The 21176-nt window shown below is 40.4% G+C and overlaps 2 protein-coding genes across 4 annotated transcripts in view; both read left to right on the top strand.

The window, feature by feature from the left end:
• Positions 1 to 17224, top strand: part of grin1b (glutamate receptor, ionotropic, N-methyl D-aspartate 1b) — a 79342-nt gene extending 62118 nt beyond the window's left edge. For 2 of the 3 annotated variants that reach the window (XM_088076121.1, XM_088076122.1), the window contains 3 exons: positions 7127 to 15049; positions 15139 to 15238; positions 16319 to 17224. In XM_088076121.1, the coding sequence (XP_087932247.1) occupies positions 7127 to 7192 (66 nt within the window). In that variant the 3' untranslated portion in view covers positions 7193 to 15049; positions 15139 to 15238; positions 16319 to 17224. Of the gene's footprint in view, positions 1 to 1331; positions 1431 to 7126; positions 15050 to 15138; positions 15239 to 16318 lie in introns of all 3 variants that reach the window. The other variant, XM_088076120.1, reaches the window with a different exon arrangement.
• A 2726-nt stretch (positions 17225 to 19950) lies between these two features.
• Positions 19951 to 21176, top strand: part of LOC121964778 (kazal-type serine protease inhibitor domain-containing protein 1-like) — a 9986-nt gene continuing 8760 nt past the window's right edge. The window contains exon 1 of the mRNA XM_088076119.1: positions 19951 to 21176. This exon is cut by the window's right edge and continues 16 nt beyond it. Within this exon, the coding sequence (XP_087932245.1) occupies positions 20679 to 21176 (498 nt within the window). The 5' untranslated portion in view covers positions 19951 to 20678.

Below are 21176 nucleotides of genomic sequence, written 5' to 3'. Positions count from 1 at the left end.
GATACTACATTATATTTCACTGTTATAGTACTACATGATACTGCATTATACTCCACTGTCACAGTACTACATGATACTGCATTATACTCCACTGTTACAGTACTACATGATACTGCAATATACTACACTGTTACAGTACGACATGATATTGCATTATACTCCACTGTTACAGTACCACATGATACTGTATAATACTCCACTGTTACAGTACTAAGTGATGCTGCATTATACTTCACACAGAGATGTTAGTGTGTACTCCACTGTTAAAGTACTACATGATACTGCATTGTCTTCCACTTTTACAGTATTAAATGATACTGCATTCCACTGTCCCAGTACTACATGATACTCCATTCTACTCCACTTTCACAGTACTACATGATACTACGATATACTCCACTGTTACAGCACTACATAATACTACATTATAATACACTGTTACAGTACTACATGATACTGCATTATACTCCACTGTCACATTACTACATGATACTGCATTGTACCCCAATGTTACAGTACTACATAATACTGCAGTATACTTCAATTTTACAGTATTAAATGATACTGCAGTATGCTACACTGTTAGAATACGACATGATACTGTTATTATACTCCACTGTTACAGTACTACATGATACCGCATTATACTCCACTGGTACGGTACTACATGGCACTGCATTGTACTCCACTGTTACAGTACCACATCATACTGCATTAGACTCCACTGTTACAGTACTACATAATACTGCAGTATACTTCACACAGAGGTGTTAGTGTGTACTCCGCTGTTAGAGTACTTCATGATACTGCAATATACTTCACACAGACGTGTTAGTGTATACTCCGCTGTCAGAGTACTACATGATACTGCAGTATACTTCACACAGAGGTGTTAGTGTATACTTCGCTGTCAGAGTACTGCATGATACTGCAGTATACTTCACATAGAGGTGTTAGTGTGTACTCCGCTGTCAGAGTACTACATGATACTGCAGTATACTTCACACAGAGGTGTTCGTGTGTACTCCGCTGTCAGAGTACTGCATGATACTGCCTTATATTTCACACAGAGGTGTTAGTGTGTACTCCGCTGTCAGAGTACTACATGATACTGCAGTATTCCTCACACAGAGATGTTAGCGTGTACTCTACTGTCAGAGTGCTACATGATGCTGCAGTATACTTCACACAGAGGTGTTAGCGTGTACTCCACTGTCAGAGTACTGCATGATACTGCAGTATTCCTCACACAGAGGTGTTGGTGTGTTGGAGCTGTGTGAGTGCAGCTGTGTGTTAATGTGTGTGTGCACCTATCGTATCGTTTATTTTAGGATAGGAAAAGTAGAGCAGAGCCCGAGCCCAAACCCTCTTTTAGGTCCATCACTTCGACCTCCGACCTCAAACGCCGTAGGGCCTCCGGGGACGCCACGGTAAGGAGATGAAGACCTCCTCCTCCTGTCCTCCTCCTCTTAGTTTCATATTTGTGTCTCCTCGTTATTTCTTTCATGTTTGTCTCCTTTTATTTCAGTTCTTTCTTCTGTCAAAACCAATTTTTACGTTTGTTATTTGTCTTTATTCTCAACATCTCCTCTCCTCCCTTGTTTCCTCCTCTCCTCCTCCTCGTTTCCTCCTCTCCTTTCCTCCTCCCCTCAATTGTTTCTTCCTCTCCTCCCTTGTTTCCTCCTCCCTTTTCCTCCTCTACTGCCTTCTTTCCTCCTCTCCTCTCCTCCTCTTTTTTGTTTCCTCCTCTCTTCCTCCCTCGTTTCCTCCTCTACCTCCCTCAATTCCTCCTCCACTGCCTCGTTTCCTCCTCTCCTCTCCTCTCTTCCTCCCTTGTTTCCTCCTCCCTTGTTTCCTCCTCTCCTCCCCACCTCCATCATCTCCTTGCTGACTCATCAGACCGTCCGTCTGTCAGTCAGTCTCTTTATCTTCTCGCCTCCATCAGCTCACCTGTCCCGCAGGCCGTGAGACAGTCAGACAGAGATAGACAGTGAGACAGAGACAGACAGTGAGACAGAGACAGTGAGGGTCCGTCTTGTTGCCGTCAGGGTTTTATTTTTCACTTTTCGAGTCGTCCTCTTGCAAAGGAGACGTGAAGAGGGTCAGACTGTGTGGTCTCTCCTCTGTGTTTGTCCTCCTGTTTGTCTTCGTTCTGTCTGTCCTCTGTGTTTGTGTCCACCGTCCAGTCTGTCTTCTGTGTTTGTGTCCTCTGTACTGTCTGTCCTCTGTGTTTGTTGTCCTCTTCTTTGTCTCTGTCCTCTCTGTCGCTTGTCTCCGTGCTGTCTGTCCTCTCTGTTTGTTGTCCTGTCATTTGTCTCCGTCCTGTCTGTCCTCTCGTCTTCCTCTCCTGTCACCTCTCTGTCCCTTCATCTCACCGTCACTGCCGATGAAACAGAGTTTTATTTGACTCTTGTCTCGTCCTCGCAGGTCGTCCAGCAGAGACTCGTCTCTCTCCACTAACTTGTCTCATTTTCAGCGTCCTGTGAGTCGAAGCTGTCGGAGACGGCAATGTCTCTGAGCGTAAAAGGCGGCTAATGAACGCCTCTCGTTTCAGCTCTGGAGTCTGCTGCGTCTCAGCTGTCCTCGCTGTCCCCACTGTCCTCACCGTTGATGCTTCTGCTCTCACTTTCTTCTTTTCAGCCTCAGTTTGGACTCCGTCTCTGTGGGACTTTAGCTCAGAGAGGACGTCTTTCATGCACTCTTAAAACTGTTGTTTGTCCTCAGTGAGGACACACAGGGACGGACGTGTCCTCACTGTCTTCAGATCTTTTTTGTGTGCAGCTCTGAGATCAGAAATGTGTTTGAAATCCACAGCCGGTGACGGTTTGACATCCCTGCAAACGCTTGTTGATTTAACCCTTTAACACCCGAGCAGACGAACCTGATTTCTGTCCAAAACACGGGAGGACGGCAGTGAGCAGCGAGAAAAAAAGAGCCAAAAATTAGCAAGACATTCGTAAAAACTACATGAAGATTACCTGGAAATTAGTATACAAAAAAGACGTCTAAAATGTGCTTAAAAAGTCTAATAATTTTCATTAAAGAAATTGAAAGAAGAAATGACCCCAAAAATTAGCAAGAAATTAGTAAAAAGTACAAGAAAATTACCTGAAAAATAGTTTTAAAAAAAGACAGAGAAAAGACAACTAAACGGTGCTTAAAAATCTGTAATAATTTTGTGACATAATTAAAAAAAGAATTACAATAATTATAAATATTTTCCTGAGCTGTTCTCTGTTTTCCCCAGCTATTCTTCACTATCTTATTAAAAATAATTTTCTAAAGCTAAACATTTCTTGACAGTGAGCGAATAAAGAAGAGATGACCCAAACATGTTTACAAAAAAATCACCTGAAAATTATTTTAAAAAAGAAAAGAAAACAGAAATAAAAAATGGTAAAAAGCTGTTTAAAATTAGGATGATTTTGTTACAGGATTTAAAATATGTAATTCTAATTATTATAGATATAGATTTTCCCCAGCCTTTTTCTTTTTTGCCCTGGCCATTCTTCCCCAGCTTTTTAAAAAATGATTAATTAATGATTAATCAACTAATTTCTTGCAATTTAGTGGTACATTTCTCACTAAGCTGCTTGTTGCATTTCTGCCACGTTTTAGAAAGAAAAGGCAGCGACGTGCTCAGAGGTCAGAGGGTGAATATTTGCGAAAAGCTTCTGAATGCAACCCAGAAACAGTGGGGGGCTGATGGAGGTGTGATGGGGCGGGCTGGTGGTGTGATGGGCGGGCTGGAGGTGTGATGGGGCGGGGCTGGAGGTGTGATGGGGCGGGGCTGGAGGTGTGATGGGGCGGGCTGGAGGTGTGATGGGGCGGGGCTGGTTTTCAGGCTCTGACTCATTTCTCTTTGTGCTCATCTCTCTTTATTTCCTATATGAGTGTTTTTCTCTCTCAGTGGATTTGAATGGTGTCCAGACTACACACACACACACATACACACACACACACACACACTGCCTCTGTCCTCCTCTGCAAGCACGACCGACCTTTAGACTGAAAACACACTTCCTGTTCAGCACCGACACAGGAACCAATCAGCTGTCAGGAACGATTGAGTCCGAAAAAAGTCCAAACGGACATCTTCAGACGTCTCGTTTCGTCTCAAAACCCCAAAACTTTCAGTTTACGGAGACAAAAAAAAGTGTTTCTGCTCATCGACTAATCAATCAATAAACGGATAGTTTCAGATGTCATTTTTTAAAAGCAGAAACAGAAAATGATTTATTGCCTTTGATTCATTCAACTATTTACGTGTTTTTACGGAGTATAATAAATGGTGTAATTATGGCAACTTGTGATAAATGGTGTAATTTTGGAAGGCATGTTTTCTTTAAAAATCACCAAAACTTTTTAAAGAAAAAAATGTATAAGAATTTTTGCTTCAAAAATTTTTTTTCATGAAAATCCCCATTCTTTTTTATAGAAAATAAAATGCTTAAAATTTTGTTTTGAACATCAAAACGTTTTTTAGGAAAACAAAAAGCAAAAATTTTTGCTTGAAAAAAATCACCCAAAACATAAATCATCAAAACATTTTAAAGAGAAAAATTGCCAAAAACTGAAATCATTCAGAAAAAAAAATTAACAAATTTATTGCCTATGATTAATCAAATTACTGTTTTCACAGGCTATGATAAATTGTGTAATTTTGGCAATTTAAGATAACTAGGCCTTCGGATTGAAGGTATGTTTTCTTAAAAAAATCACCAAAAAAAAAACATAATATAAAAAAGCAAAACATTTTTGATTTAAAAATTATCATAAATAAATAAATAAATGTAAAGGAAAAAAAAACATTCTTGAGAAAAAAACAACATAGAAACTGATTGCCTTCAATTAATCTAACAATTTGTGTTTTTACAGGCTTTGATTGATTGATTGATTGGTGGTGTAATTTTGGCAGCTTTAATAAATTGTGTGATTTGGGTGATTTTTAAAGGGAACAAGCTTTTCAAACCATCGGACCTGCAGGTTTGGAGGTTATGTTTTCTCTGCTCTAAACCTCGTATGACATGAAACACCACACGCCATAAATAATCACCAAACACAGAGTTTATTTTTGTTATTTACCGCCGTTCAGAGTCTCTGCCGCTTTACTTTCGTCGCTGGTGTTTCAGCGAACAGAGCTGTCACACTCACCACGCCACTGTAAGTGCAACAAAAAACCCACAAACAAAACGCAAATAAGAGTAGGTAGATTTTTTTAAAACTCTTATACAATTGTACAAGAAAATATACAAAATCAGCATGTGTAGAAAGATCCCATTAACCCCTCCTCCCACCCACCCACCCCACCCCACCCCTCGATCCCACCCTGATAGGCTACTACTGTGAAAACTAACATGAAACAGTGATGTCAATACAAACGAAATTACACAAGCAATGCACAAGCCAATAAGTGCATTAAAGATACATACATATGTATATATATATCTATATATATATACATATATATATATATAAAGGGGGGACAAGCAACAAAAAAGCAAAGAAGCCTTTTGCTCCACACACATAAAAAAGTAGGCTCATTATTTATATAATCTAAAGACAACAACAGTGGGCTGATTTTTAGAATAATCTGAAGCCAATAAGAAAGGGCTGATTAGTAATAAAATAAAAAAAAAGAGTTATATAATCATCAGGCATGATTATATATTGTATTGATTTTAATAACTTGAAAGGTGCAGCTGTATCATTTAGGCAAACACAAGTCTTTGATCGGGACTCTGATATTTAATGACCTGAATCTGGGACAAAAACCATCCCGAGTTGGTTTTGACTAAAATGATTTCTGAAAATATGAAACATGAGATTTTTTTTTTCTAGACATGAGCAGCAAAGTGTGCAGCACAGATCCTCCGTATTAACATACATGCTACATAATTATTACTGCATCTGTTTCCATGGTAACCAGCTGCAGCAGCAGCAGGGGGAGGGTCACAAACCAACAAAATATCAGAGCTGCAGGAATCCATCAAACTGAACAAAGACTGTTAAAGGAGGAAAAGCGAGAGCCAAAGCCGTCAGAGAGACCACAGGTTAACAGATCTGAGGTCAGATTATTTATTAAAGATAAAAAAATCAGCAGCAGAAGTCATTTAACTTCTGATCAGGTTTAAAGTAATATTCAACACAAAATTAAACTAATTACAATAAGGCAATTAAAATTGAAAAAAAAATCACAAAAAACATTTAAAGAAAAAAATCGAAAGAAACTAAAAGAAATTTGCCCAATTAAAAAAAAAAGAAAACAACTAAAAAAATGTGACAGAAATTACCAATTAAAAAAGAAATAAGGAAAAACTGCCAAACTTTTCCAAACAACAAAAAAGCCTAAATAGTTTAAAGAAAAAAAATCAAGACATTACCTTGCAGAAAAAAAGTCCCTTACAAGTTTTAAAAATTAATTTTAAAAAATGTTAAATTAAATAAAACATATTGACAAAATTTTTCAAGAAAAAATAAGCCAAAAATTGCCTTTGATAATCCAACAATTGTCCAACTGCTTTTTACTGTTTCAGACTATGATAAATGATATTATTTTGTTTGTTTTTTGTTTGTTTGTTTGTTTGTTTTCATGTATTTTTTTACATTCTTTTAATTTTTTGCAATTCCTTATTCTTTCTTCTTTTTTTTTTTTTTTAGTAATTTTTAAACACAAGGCATGTTTTCTATAAAAAATCAGCGGTTAAGTAAATACAAAATACAGCCATTTAAACATTGTATGCCCCTCCCCCTTAAAGCCAAAATAATAAACATAAATCATAGATATTATAATATTTACATATTTCTATATTGCCAACCGTCCACTCTGGCTGTTATTTTCACATGTAAACATCCAGATAAATAAAAAAATATTACAAATGAAATACGCTCTCAATAAAAAAATTAATGTAAACTAATAGTAAATAAAAAAATATGTTGAGTGAAACTGAAATCAGACATCAGCCATCTTGGCTCTGAGGTCGGCTTCACTTTGTGTGTCCAAGTGAGAACTGATGTGTGTGTGTGTGTGTGTGTGTGTGTTTGTGTATGTGTGTGTGTGCTGAATTAATGTGTGTGTTTCCTTCTCTCTCTCTCTCTCTCTCTCTCTCTCTCTCTCTCTCTGCAGCCGTACCCAACTGACATCACCGGACAGCTCAACCTATCAGATCCCTCCGTCAGCACCGTGGTCTGAGAGGGAGAGAGAGAGAGCTACACTGCTGCTGCTGAGCCTCACACACACACACACACACACATACATATATACACACATACACAAGCCCTCTGGACACACACACACACAAACGGTCATATAGACACACACATACATTCTCGTTTTCCTCCCATGAGAGGTCCATGTATTTATTTGGTTATTTGTGGGGTCCACACACACACATGCACATACTACACACATGTCATATAAACACACACACACCCAAACACACATGCACATACTACACACACGTCATATAAAAACACACACACACATATGGACAGACTGAGCGTCCTCTGAGACAGGAAGTAGAATATGATTGCATCAGGACTTTTAGATGGCATCATACTGTGCCAACACGCACACACACATACATACATACACCATCTGTCATCCCAAACCCCTCTACACACACACACGCACACACTCACATACACGTACACACTGGCCTTGCTCTGCTCGTAGCCTCCTCCACCCAGAGGGTCTTTTATTTTGAAAGAGCTGTTTTACTTTGGTTGATGTCTTCGATGTTGTACAGTTTCCTGTTCGTCTTGATCGCACCAACTCATCGATCCTCCAACTCTCGCCGGGAACTCGAGCTCCAGCGCGCGTGCACATGCACCTGCCGATCGATCGGGAACCTATTGATCGATCAGGAACTTGTTGATTGATCGGGGAACCCGTCGGTCGATCGGGGACCAATCACTGCTCAGAGCGTGGTGGGTGGGCAGAGCCTCTGGGACAGGAAGTCTTTTCTTTAACGTGTCCTGCGTCACTGAACCAAACTGCAGGGAGCTGTCGCTGCCAAGGCTCATGGGTAATGTAGTCTGTGTGGCCACAGTTTGGTCCAGTAAGTCAGGAGGAAACTTTATTTAAACCAACAGTCAGCATTTATCAGCCGCATGTGAAGGGTTAATAAACAGTTTATATCACTCTGGTTTCAGCAGATATGAACACATAGTGAATTCTTTTATTAATAAAGTGTTTATGAATAATCTGCCTTCACTCAGTGATATCCTCTTCATATCTGTTGTGTTATAAACCATTTATTGTCTGTTATACTGCTGATAAATGCTCAACACAGAGGTTTAAATAAAGTTCACCAACATAATAAACATCATCATAAAGGAAATGATAATAATTATTTAAATTAAATTATTAAATCAGAAATAAAAGTCCTGAAAGATGTTTTTAGAATAATACACAAAAAAACTGTTCACAGTTTATTTTTTAAATAAGATTTTTTTAAAAAGATATAAAAATAATCATCTTTCAGGACTCTGTAGAGTTGATCTGTTATCACAGTGTTATAAAATTATTAAAATAATAATAATAGTTTAAAAATAACCCATGCTGATGATGTAAACACTACATTCAGTCTGAATCTGTTATTGCTCAATTATTGTTTTTAAAAAACAGATAAAAATTGAATAAAGTTTCAGAATATAAACACACAGCTACAAAACATGCAAAAATGTGTTAAAAATGTCATTCAGCAGAATGATTAATGATCAATAATTTGGAAACATCTGTGAGCTTTTTTTTCCTGTTAAACAAAATTTTGTTTGATTGTTTGTTTGTTTGTTTAATCAGACACAACATTTAAACATAACGTACAGCACTGCAGGGCTATGAGAAACCGGGAAAAGTCAAGAAAAAAGTCAAAATCTTTGAAAGTTTTGGAAAATTCACTTCTTCCATCATGTAATTTAACAGCAAATTTATTTTCTGTAGCAGTTAAAATTTGATTTAACAGGATATGTGAAGTTTTCTTTACATTCTCTGTACATTCTCTTTACATTTTCTGTACGTTTTCTTTATGTTTGCTTTACATTCTCTTTACATTTTCTTCACATTCTCTTTACATTTTCTTTACATTCGCTTTACGTTTTCTTTTTGGTCACTTCACGTTTTCTTTACGTTCTTTTTACATTCTCTCCACGTTCTCTTTACATGTTCTTGATGTTCTCTTCATGTTTTCTTTACATTCTCTTCAAGTCTTGTCAGCTCGCTGAATTTTCTCTAAAAAGAGTTTAAATCTGAAATGTTTTTAATAACTTCGGGCAAAAACATAACGCAGAGACATTTTGATTTCATGTTTCCAGTTCGTGACATTGGCAGCATCGCGCGTTCAGCAGTTTTTGAGTGATCTTTAATTTGTAATTTATTTATTTAAGAAGTAAAAATGCCAAGTCACAGCTCATTTTCACCGGCAGCCCCTCCCTGCTGTTAAAAGTTGTCCTAAAATAATAAAAATACAATATGAAGATACAATATTTGCAATAACAAACAACAGTAACATAGAAAGACACAAATACAGTTACACATGTAAAAGTTAAGAATAAACAACTCAGTTTGACAATATGAGAATCCAAACAGCAGATAATGCAGACACAGTGTGAGTACACTCATTTTGAAATGAGGTAAAATTAGACGGCATTAAAATCAGTGCTGACATGTAAAAAATGTGAACTTTGATTTTGTTTTACATGCTCTGAAGATTAAGCGTGGTGGTTCGAAGGTTCGGAGAAACCTTTCTTTAACGAGTTAACCAACAGGTGAGCAGATCTGTCGGCGTCCCCTCCCCCGCTTTGACTCCGCCTCTAATCACGTCACTGTTGCTGTCTAAGTCTTTGATTTCAGATTTAAAAATATTTAAACGCTCACGACTTCGTTCCTTGACTTTTCCGGCTCTTCGGTGTCTTTGCGTTTTCATCCTCCTCTGTCCTGTCCGTCTCTTTCAAACACCGATGCATGTTCCAAATTCAACGAAATCTGACGCAGTCATCCTGCTGTAATGAGGTCGCAGCTGTGTGTTTATATTTTAAAACAGCTTCAGCCAATCAGCATTAAGATCTCTGTTTTTTTTAATCATCATCTTTTCTCCCAGTTCTTATTTTAATTCTGACTTTTATTCTGAAGTTCCAAAATGGCACATTTATTTTGGCAGGAACAGAAAACGTGATTTTACTAATTAGGAATTACATTCACCTAAGTCAATATATTTTGTTCGTATTATTATTATTATTTAGTATTTTTTAAAATGTTTCAAAAGATTCAGTTACTGAATTGATTAATATGATGAATGAATACTGATCCGATGATCAAAATGAGTTGTTAAAATAAATACTCCCTGAACCAGAGGCTCCGCCCACCGTCCCCCTGACAGCCCCAGGGCATGATGGGACATGTAGTCACTGCTCCACCTCCGCTGTGTCTCTGCTGATGATGTCAGTCTCTGTCTACCTCCACAGCTGACGTCCCGTGAAAACCTCCCGACTCCTCTCAGGCCTGCGCCCACGGGCCCGCCGAGGTCAGGAGGTTTTCATGCTGCAGACGCCACGAAGCCGCCGTCTCTTTAAGGTCATTCTGTGAAAAACAAACAAAAAAACCCACAACGAACGAACAAACGAGAGCTCAGAGAGACACTGAGAACAAAAGAAGCGACTGAGACGTCTTCAGAAACTTTAGATCTGAATCAAGTTTAATGCCACAAAAAATAAAAGTACAAAAGATCTGCAGACAAAAATATTATTAAAATGTATTTTTTTTAAAAAACTGTAATAAAACGTGCAGTGTTTAAAATGAGAGCTGCAGAGATTTTTCCAGGATCAGCAGAAGTTCAATGTGCAGAGAAAACACAATTTTATTTTGTAGGAGGATCAGCCTGCAGAGACAGTTTGTGTTTTTATTTCATAGTCAAAAGTTTTTTCATCGTCACAGGATGAGTGACAATATATCATCAAACAAAAAAATTTAAATGTGATAGAAAAACAATAATTCAAAAGAAAGAAGCAGAATAACTTGTTTTGGACGCTGCTGTTTCGACTTTGTTTTGTCTGTTTCCGACAGTTTTTGTATAAAGTTTGTGACACAAAAAGACTTCAGCATCGTTTAACATCCTCATTAATAACAGCTCGCAGCAGATCACTGTTCATTAAAATCACAGAACTGAATTTTAGGTCTTGTCTTTCAAAATCGGCAATAAAAAAACATTAGTTCCTGCTGATCTTTAAACATAGAAACTTCCATAATGTCGAAATGTTTAATATAAATTCTTTTTTGGGTTAAAAAGTCTAAGAAGGTCTGACTTTGGTCGTTTGGTCAGAACCCACAAAAAAAAAATTAAGTGAAGCAGCTGACGAGGACAGTTCGTTTTATTCTGAAGTCACGTTCGATCCGACAAGTTTCTGTGAAATGTCAGAAAATAAACTTCTTTAAGTGTTTTTTTTGCGGCCAAAATGTTTAATTTATTTTTATTTAAAACAAAAAAAATCAGAAATATTTGAAAATTTGATTAAATTTTTTGATATCATTTAAATACACTTTTTATTAACTAACAGCTTTAATCAAGGTGATATTTAATTAGTAAATGTGTCTTTTTTTTTAAAGAAAAAATTTAAATTGTGAATAAATCAAAATGCTTTAAAACAAATTTTTACACACCCAGAAATGACCCTTAATAAAATCTGTTTGGTTTTCTTCTTAATGTTTAATCTCAAAAAATCAAGTAATAAGAATTATATAAAATAATAATTATTGTGATATTTAAAGTGGCACAGTTTAGCCTCCATACACTCTGGTCACTTCCTGTGGATTTCACATTTTTTCCTTAAAATTAGTAAATAAATGATAAATAAAACTTTAACAGTAATGAGACACTAAAATCACAGTGATTCCAGCCGAGGACTTTTATTTGAATAGACAGAATGATGAGGTTGAGTTATTTTTGTTTGACTTTAATGTGAAAGTTTATTTCCAGATCTCAAATCAGCTGATTTCTCCAGCTGTAGTCAGACTTTTTGTGTCTTTTCAGTTTATTGGAGCGTTTTGCTCGCCGTGGCGTCTGTGCAGGCCGATCTTCCAGAGACTCGCTGTGATTTCACACCGAGCGAGTCTGACCTGAAGTGACTCTGTGACTCGAGGTGAACTCTGCAGGTCTCCTCAGGTGAACGTCCCACAGAGTGAAAAACAAATATTGATTTTAGTTTGAAAGCAGCTGCAGCTCTGAGCTCAGCTTCATGTTTGTGAAGCTTTTTGTTGTTCTCTCTGACGTTCGGCTCGTTCACACGTTCACTCTGAAGTGTGACATGAAGAGTGACAGACGGTGAGCTGCACCTGCCGGGACAAACTTCACACCTGCAGCCAAACTTTAGCCGAACTTCACACCTGCAGCCAAACTTCACACCTGCAGCCAAACTTCACACCTTCAGCCAAACTTTAGCCGAACTTCACACCTGCAGCCAAACTTCACACCTGCAGCCAAACTTCACACCTGCAGCCAAACTTCACAGCTGCAGCCAGTGGTTCAGTGGTTCGGTGGTTCGGTGGTTCGGTGGTTTAGTGGTTCGGTGGTTCGGTGGTTTAGTGGTTCGGTGGTTCGGTGGTTTAGTGGTTCGGTGGTTCGGTGGTTTGGTGGTTCGGTGGTTTGGGGACAGCAGGCTGATGCTTCATTATAATTCAGTGTGTTGACGTCAGAGGCGAGAGGCCGTCACTGTCTGAGCCTTTAAGTATCAAACAAGTCCCGAGTTACTGTGGAGAGGATTTGGTGGCATTTTTTGGGGATTTGAGGACATTTGGGGCTTAGCGGGGACCTATGTAGAAAAAAACTTTTGGCATTTATTTTTTCGTAAAACTTTTGCAGTTCTTTATATTTAGTTTTTTTTTTGGCTTTTTTGTTTTCTTTATGGGATTATTTTCTTCTTGAAAAAAGTTTGGTTATTTTTAAAAACATTTGTCAATTTTTTTCTTCAGTTTGTGGATTTTTTTTCTCTTAAAAGTTTTGCTGATTTTTTTTTTTTTTTTTTCTTTTGGCTTATTTTTTCTCCCAACTTTTATAAAAAAAAAAAAAATCTTCAGAAAGTTTTGGCTTTTTTTTTCTTTGAAATTTTTGCCAAAAATGTTCAAGTCCCTTGTCCCGAGTCAACCATCTTAAAGTCGAGTCTTTTCTCAGTAGCACCCGAGCAAGTCCTCAAACCTGCAACCTGAGTTGAGTCATGTGACTTCAGTCTCCACCTCTGACTCATCAAACTTTGAAGAAACGTCTGTTTTATTTTCAGTTTGTTTCAGAGAAAAATGAATCTGCAGTCTGTTTTTTTAAACTCTCGTCCAGACAGGAAGGTTTTCGGAGCTTCAGTTTCACCCTGAAGGATTCAGTTTGCAGACAAAAAAACACCGAATCATTTTATTATTCATGTTGCCGCTCAGTGCTGCGAAAATTTGCCATCATAAAACAAAAAAAAGAGAAAAATGATATTTTCTTTGGGAAACATCGACCTGCTGCGAGTTCACGTCTGTGATTTCGTTATTTTACTTTAAAACGTGTCGACACAACAAAGATGATTAAAATTACATTTCCACAAACTGATGATGAACTAATGATCCAAAAACAGAAAAGCGTCCTGTCCATCGTCTGTGACACAAAAAAAACGTTTACTCAGAACCTTTAATAATATACACACACACACACACACACACACACACGTAGGTTAATAATTCAGTTTTTAACATTTCATCATTTTCTTACAAGAATAAAATTCTTGTAATTTACCTTTGATCTGTTTAACTGTGAATTTTATATAAAAACATTAAAATTTAAATCAACGTCTTTAAGTGGAGCCGATCGGTGCAGCTCACCCTGAACGCTTTCATTATTATTATTATTATTGTTATTATTATTATTACTGTTATTATTATTATTACTATTATTATTATTATTACTGTTATTATTATTATTGTTATTATTATTATTATTACTGTTATTATTATTACTGTTATTATTATTACTGTTATTATTATTACTGTTATTATTATTATTACTATTGTTATGTCATAATGTGATGTCATCAAGGTTGTTTATGTTTTTTTATTTGTATTTGTTTTGTTTGTGAAGCACTGATGATGATGCTGAAGACGATGATGATGATGATGATGATGATGATGATGATGATGATGTCTCACTGCCGTCTGTGTTGAATCTATAATCCTGTTTTTGATTTCCTGTTTGGTAAACACCGTAGAAGAAGAAGCCCCCTCGCCCGTCAGCACTTGGTCCACGAATGTGACCTTTGACCTCTGCAGGAGTCGACGTGAAATATTTTCTGTTTTGTTCTTTTTTCTTGGTTTCCCTGTCCTGTGAGGACAAACCAGAGACACTGGTCCCCCTGGTGTCTCCGGTGTCTCCGGTGCGGTGGCGTCCTGCAGACGCTGCGGCTGTGAGGACGCTGAGACGTGATCTGATTCTGCTATCGACAATAAATTCAATGTTTAGTCAGTTTGTCTTCAGCATAAAATGAAAACTTCAAGTTTCCAGAAATAAATCGAATATTTACGTCAGTTTTAACTGTTTCTGCTCGTTTTTTACACGTTTGACGTCAACAAGACGCCGTCCACTGAAAAACATGCCGTTTTAGGACATTCTTAGTATTTTAGGACATTTCTAGGATCTGTGTGTCTCTGTCTCTGTGTATCTCTGTGTGTCTCTGTGTATCTCTGCAGCTGTCTCTCTGTGTCTCTCTGTCTATGTCTCTGTGTCTCTCTGTCTATGTCTCTGTGTGTCTCTGTCTCTCTGCATTTCTCTCTGTCTCTCTTTGTGTCTCTGTCTCTGTGTCCAATGTCTCTCTGTGTCTCAGTCTCTGCGTCTGTCTGTGTCTCTGTGTTTCTGTCTCTCTGTGTGTCTCTGTCTCTCTGTCCAGTGTCTCTTGTTGACTCTCAGTCTGAAGGTCACAGCAGCTGTAGCTCCGCCCCCCCACACCTGCCAGAGGACCTGATAGAGGACAGGACGTGTCCACGCTCTCGTCCAGCTGCTGAGCTGCTCGGCCACCAGCAGGCTGACCTGCAGTGAGTGTCCGTCTCTGTCTGATCACGGAGGACGTCTCTGATCGTTGTACTGATTATTGATCAGTCTGTGTCCTTTGGATGGATTTCAGGTGATCTAATTGGTCGAGGCAGGTGAAGCTGCAGGTGTTTCCACCACAGAAGAAGAAAAGGAAAAGGAGGGAAGGAACCAACAAAGAAGAACCCTGAGAGGTGAGACACACACACACACACACACACACACACACACACACACACACAAAAATGCTTATTTTCAGCAGTTTTTTCTTTTTTCTTTATTGAATTTCCTTTTTAGCTTTTTCTCAGTTAATGTTCTTGTTTTTTATTTTTTTTTCTGTCTTTTCTCATGTTCCTGTAACCTTTGACCTTTGTCTTGCTGATGTTTGGGCCGTGTCTTGTTAAATCAGGTGATTCGGCTCAGCTCTCAAAGGGTTAAGGTGTAGAGAGGCGGCGGCGCTCTCCCAGAATGCACTGCTCAGAGGAATAAAAACGCTGTGTTGGTTTTTGTCTCGGTGTGAAGCTCAGCGGTGAGTTTTGTTCTGGTGTCTTTCAATCGTTGTGAGGCGCCGACCAATCAGCTCGCAGGGTTCGGTGGGTGTGACCGAGGTGTCAGCCAATCAGCAGAGAGCAGCCCTGATTGATGTAAAAGTTGCTTTGAGCTGAACTCCTCATCAGCAGGAGGTCTGCAGCTGCAGGAGGAGTCACTGTTCGCTCCGCCCCTCCTCCTCTACAGTGGTTGTCATGGTAACGCTGAAGCCCCTCTGTTGCTGTGGTAACCACGTGGTATTTTTAGAGCTGATAATAAAACTCCTCCTTCTTCTTCTTCTCCTCTTCTCTTTCCTCCTTTCTCTCCTCCTTTCTCTTCCTCTGTCCTCCTCCTCTCTCCTCCTGTCTCCTACTCCTCTCTCCTCCTCCCCTCTCCTCCTCTCTCCTCCTCCTCTCTCCCCCTCCCCTCTCCTCCTCTCTCCTCCTCCTCTCTCCTCCTCTTTCTCCTCCTCTCCTCCTCCCCTCCTCTCTCCTCCTCTCCTCCTCCTCCTCCTCCTCCTCCTCCTCTCCTCCTCTCTCCTCCTCTCTCCTCTTTCTCCTCCCCTCCTCCTCTCTCTCCTCCTCCCCTCTCCTCCTCTCTCCTCCTCTCTCTCCTCCTCCCCTCCTCTCTCTCCTCCTCTCTCTCTCCTCCTCTCCTCCTCCTCCCCTCCTCTCTCTCCTCCTCTCTCTCTCCTCCTCTCTCTCCTCCCGTCAGCATCAGTTTATGTTTCTGTGTTTGATCCTCAGAGCCCAGCTGAGGTTCATCTTTACCACAAACACCTACAGAACCCTCCAGGACTCTCCAGGACCCTCCAGATTTTCAAGGATTCTCCAGGATCTTCCAGGACCCTCCAGGATCTCTGCTCTCACACAGTTTCCTCTGACCATGTCTTCATTTGGGATCAGATCTGAAGTCAAACGTTTGTGTCTGTGGCTCCATCGCTGCTCCTCCTCACCTCCTCCTCCTCCTCCTCCTCCTCTTCCTCTCCCCGTCAGCTGTAGTGGTGTCCCCCCCTCTCCCCCGGCGTCTCATGGCGTCCCCCCCTCCCCCTCAGCGTCTCGTGGCGTCCCCCTGCTGGTGGTCCTGCTGCTCTGTGCTGCTCTGCTGATGCTGCTGCTGCTGCTCTGGAACTACCACTGTCTGTTCATCTCCCACATCTGCTCCCCCCCGGGGCTCCAGGAGGAGGCGCAGGAGGGAGGAGGATCATGACCTCCTCATGGTGGCACCCCTCACACCTCCTGGAACCAGTCTGAACCGGTTCAGTGCTGCAGAAACCAGAAAAAGCAGAGTTCAGATTTTTGAAGATTTTGCTTCCTGATTTCAATGATTTCAATCAGCTGAAAACTACAAAATAAACAAAATATACGAAATACAAAAAATTTACAAAATCTACACGATGTCATCACGTCCTTTTACAGGAGGAAGTTCAGTGTGATTTCTGTGTTTCTCCTCCACAAGGTGGCTGTTGTCGATCAGCTGGTGGAGAAATCCTGACTTAAAACCAAAACACTGACTACATTTCCCATGATGCAGCTGGATATAGATAATCATCATTAGAGCCCAGTTTGTAACGCAGACTGATGACATCACTGTGACATCATCGGGGCAAATGTTAAACAAAACCCACCAAAATAAAAGTTTCTAAAAGATTACATGTCTGCTGAATTGTGGTTTTATTTTTTTTAGAATAAACAGTCGTACCAAAACACAAACGAGATGAAATTAAGGTCAATTTAGATAAAAATACGACACGCAGGAGGTCAAAATAAATACATCAATAAAATACAATAAAAACATGAAAACTGAACATAAGAGGCTACGTCCCCTTCTCCTGAATGAACTTACCGGCACTTGTGACTATTTTTTGTGATGTTTATTCATTTATTATTATTTAATATTATTCAATTTTTTTTATTTGCCTTACCCCCATGTTTCCTAAAGAAATCAAAAACATGTTTAGACTGTGTGTGTGTGTGTGTGTGTGTGTGTGTGTGTGTGTGTAAGTACATGTTGTGTGTGTGTGTGTGTAAGTACATGTTGTGTGTGTGTGTGTGTGTAAGTACATGTTGTGTGTGTGTGTGTGTAAGTACATGTTGTGTGTGTGTGTGTGTGTAAGTGTGTGTACATGTTGTGTTTGTGTGTGTGTACATGTGTGTGTGTGTGTGTGTGTGTGTGTGTGTACACATGTTGTGTGTACATGTTGTGTGTGTGTGTGTGTGTGTGTACACATGTTGTGTGTACATGTTGTGTGTGTGTGTGTGTGTGTGTGTGTGTGTACATGTTGTGTGTGTGCGTGTGTGTGTACATGTTGTGTGTGTGTGTGTGTGTGTGTGTGTGTGTGTGTACACATGTTGTGTGTACATGTTGTGTGTGTGTGTGTGTGTGTGTGTACACGTGTGTGTGTGTACATGTTGTGTGTGTGTGTGTGTGTGTGTACATGTTGTGTGTGCGTGTGTGTATACATGTTGTGTGTGTGTGTGTGTGTGTACATGTTGTGTGTGTGTGTGTGTGTGTACATGTTGTGTGTGTGTGTGTGTGTACATGTTGTGTGTGTGTGTGTGTGTGTGTGTGTGTGTGTGTGTGGGCCTGTAAGCAGCAGGCTGACTGAGACTCTGGAGTTTGGTCCTTCGTCCTGCAGTCGCAGCAGTAAATAACGGAGAGCAGACTGACGTCTCACTAACCCTCCATTACGGCTCTATTCCTGTCAGACAGACGGCCGTCCCTCTGCCTCCGACACGTTTTCACAGACGTTTGCTGAGATTCTCCGTGAAGAAGCTTTGAAAATGTCAGAGTAACAGATTTACACAAAAAATAACTGAAACCAGCCGCCGTTTCCCGTGGAGACGTCCGTTTAAAGACAGCAGGATACGGTGGCCCTGAGGGTCAACAGACAACATTTCAGAAAACACTTCCTCAAAAAAAACACCACAATATTTCTGAAAAAAAACTGCAACAACTACAACATTTTAGAAAACAAAATAACATTCGCAGAACACAACACTTCCCAAAACAAACATTTAAGAAAACAAAATGTCTTTAAAAAAACAAAACACATTTCCCAAAACAAACAAACATTTGAGAAAACAAAATAAAATTTCAAAACACTCCATTTCCCAAAATAACATTTCCAAAAACAAACCAACATTTTCCAAACACTACAAAATATCCCAAAACAAAACATTTCAGAAAACAAAATAGCATTCTCAAAACACAACATAAAATAAATAATAATAAAATAAATTAATAAATAAAGAATAATAATGATAATAATAATAATAATAAATAATACACTGCTTTCCCCAAATACATTTCAGAAAAAAACATTTTCCAAAACAAAACATTAAAAAACAAAAGATCAAAGAAAAAACTCAGGACTCCTGGAACATCATGGAACCCCAAAGAACCCAAGAAACTCCCCCTGACCCCGGGGAACCAACTTCAAGATATTCCAGGATTCTTGATCCTTGATTTAAGAACCCTGAAGATATACCTTGAAGAACCCTGGAAACTCCTTGGAGTCCAGGACCTCGTCACAGACCTTCCTTCACTCCTTCAAGGACCTGTAAACCTTCCAGGTAAATCCTCCTGGAGGACCCTTGGAGCCTTTCCAGGCTTTTAAAACCTGATGATGACTTTAACAGCTGTCAGTCTCGCGGGGGAGGGGCGCGAGCCCCACAGCTGCTGCTGCGCGTGCTGAGGGAAACACATCAGAGGGTCGCGCGCTGCCGTCAGGCGAGACACAACGAGACCGAAAACAGGAGCACGGCGCCTTCAAAATAAAGCTGAAATATGGACTTGCCCTAATTAAACGTCAGCCTCGAAAAATAAAACTGACGCTGTTCAGAAGACTAATATATAAATATACAATATACTATATATATATATATATATATATATATATATATATATATATATATATATATATAAAAAAGATTTATCAAATGATGTATTTCTCTTTTTTCAGGATGTTGGTGTGCTAAGGGACTGTTCACTATTTATGAGGGGGCGAGTGATGTAGAAAGGGAAGTACAATTTTAAGCACAGGTGAGGATATATATATATATATATATATATATATATATATATATATATATATATATATATATATATATATATATATAATGTAATATAATATATATATAATGTGCAATTGATTTATAATTGTTATTAGAGGGTTAGGGATGATAATAATAATAATAATTATCATTATTATTTTTATCATATTAGCATTTTTAAGTTAAATAAATAAATACATTCAGACCAGTACCATACAAAAATGTTTCACTGACTGTATATGGTCAATGGTTTATCGGGGTTTTATTTTGAAGGTTATAACCGGACGTGTGGAGCTTTATTGTGGTGAATTTGACGGTAGTGTCTCGTGCTTGTCTGTGCGGCGGAGCAGCGCGAGCTCCTCAGCTGTTTAAACCTCCGGTGAGTTCAGACCGCAGACCGGATCAGACCGACCTGAACTCCGACACCAAAGCCGGTTTATTTGTTTTTAACGGAAGTTTATTTTTCCATAACTTTAATAACTCGGTCCTCCGCGTTTCTCCGAGTCTCCCGGCGTTTGTCTCTCTGGTGTTTGTCTCTCCGGCGTTTGTCTCTCCGGCGTTTGTCTCTCCGGCGCTTGTCTCTCCGGCGTTTGTCTCTCCGGCGTTTGTCTCTCCGGCGTTTGTCTCTCCGGCGTTTGTCTCTCCGGCGCTTGTCTCTCCGGCGCTTGTCTCTCCGGCGTTTGTCTCTCTGGTGTTTGTCTCTCCGGCGTTTGTCTCTCCGGCGTTTGTCTCTCCGGCGCTTGTCTCTCCGGCGTTTGTCTCTCCGGCGCTTGTCTCTCCGGCGTTTGTCTCTCCGGCGCTTGTCTCTCCGGCGCTTGTCTCTCCGGCGTTTGTCTCTCTGGTGTTTGTCTCTCCAGCGTTTGTCTCTCCGGCGTTTGTCTCTCCGGCGTTTGTCTCCGGTGTGTTTTGTGGTCTCAGAGGAATGTGAGAGTCGGTTTTAGTCGGTCAGAGTTTCGGTTTGGTTTCTGATTGTTTTGTTGAACCGGGGCAAGAACCGGCCCGCTCCGGTGTGCACCCCCGTCCGGTCCCGGTCCCGGTGTCGGAGTTTAAAATGCCGGGTCTGAGCGGACTGGTCCTCCTGGGTCTCTGTCTGACCCTCCACACATGCCGGGCCTTCCCCCAGCAGCTGCCCGGCCTCAGCGCCGTTTCGCCGCTGCAGCTGGAGGCTCCGGGCGGCGGCGGGAACGGGACGGGCGGGGCCCCGGGCTGCGGGCCGTGTGAGCCAGAGCTATGCCCGGAGACCCGGGGCTGCCGGGCCGGCCTGGTGCGGGACGCTTGCGGTTGCTGTGACGAGTGCGGGAACCTGGAGGGTCAGGCCTGCGACCCGGGGGACAGCAGCGTCTTCTACGGGCTCTGCGGGACCGGGTTGCGGTGTCAGGCGGACCCGCGGCCCGCGGGAGGAGCAGGAGAGGAGGAGGAAGAGGAGGAGGAGGTGTGCGTGTGTGAGGAGCAGGACCCGGTGTGCGGGTCTGACGGAGTCACATACATGAACGTGTGTCAGTTCAGAGAGACCGCCTTCTCCAGACCCGAGCTCCGGACCACCGAGAGG

The sequence above is a fragment of the Plectropomus leopardus genome, chromosome 4 (assembly GCF_026936395.1).
Source record: "Plectropomus leopardus strain MGB_pleo_1.0 chromosome 4, ASM2693639v1, whole genome shotgun sequence".
Taxonomy (NCBI): Eukaryota; Metazoa; Chordata; class Actinopteri; order Perciformes; family Serranidae; genus Plectropomus; species Plectropomus leopardus.
The sequence above is the reverse complement of the archived record's forward strand: the minus strand, read 5'-3'. Positions and strand labels throughout refer to the sequence as shown.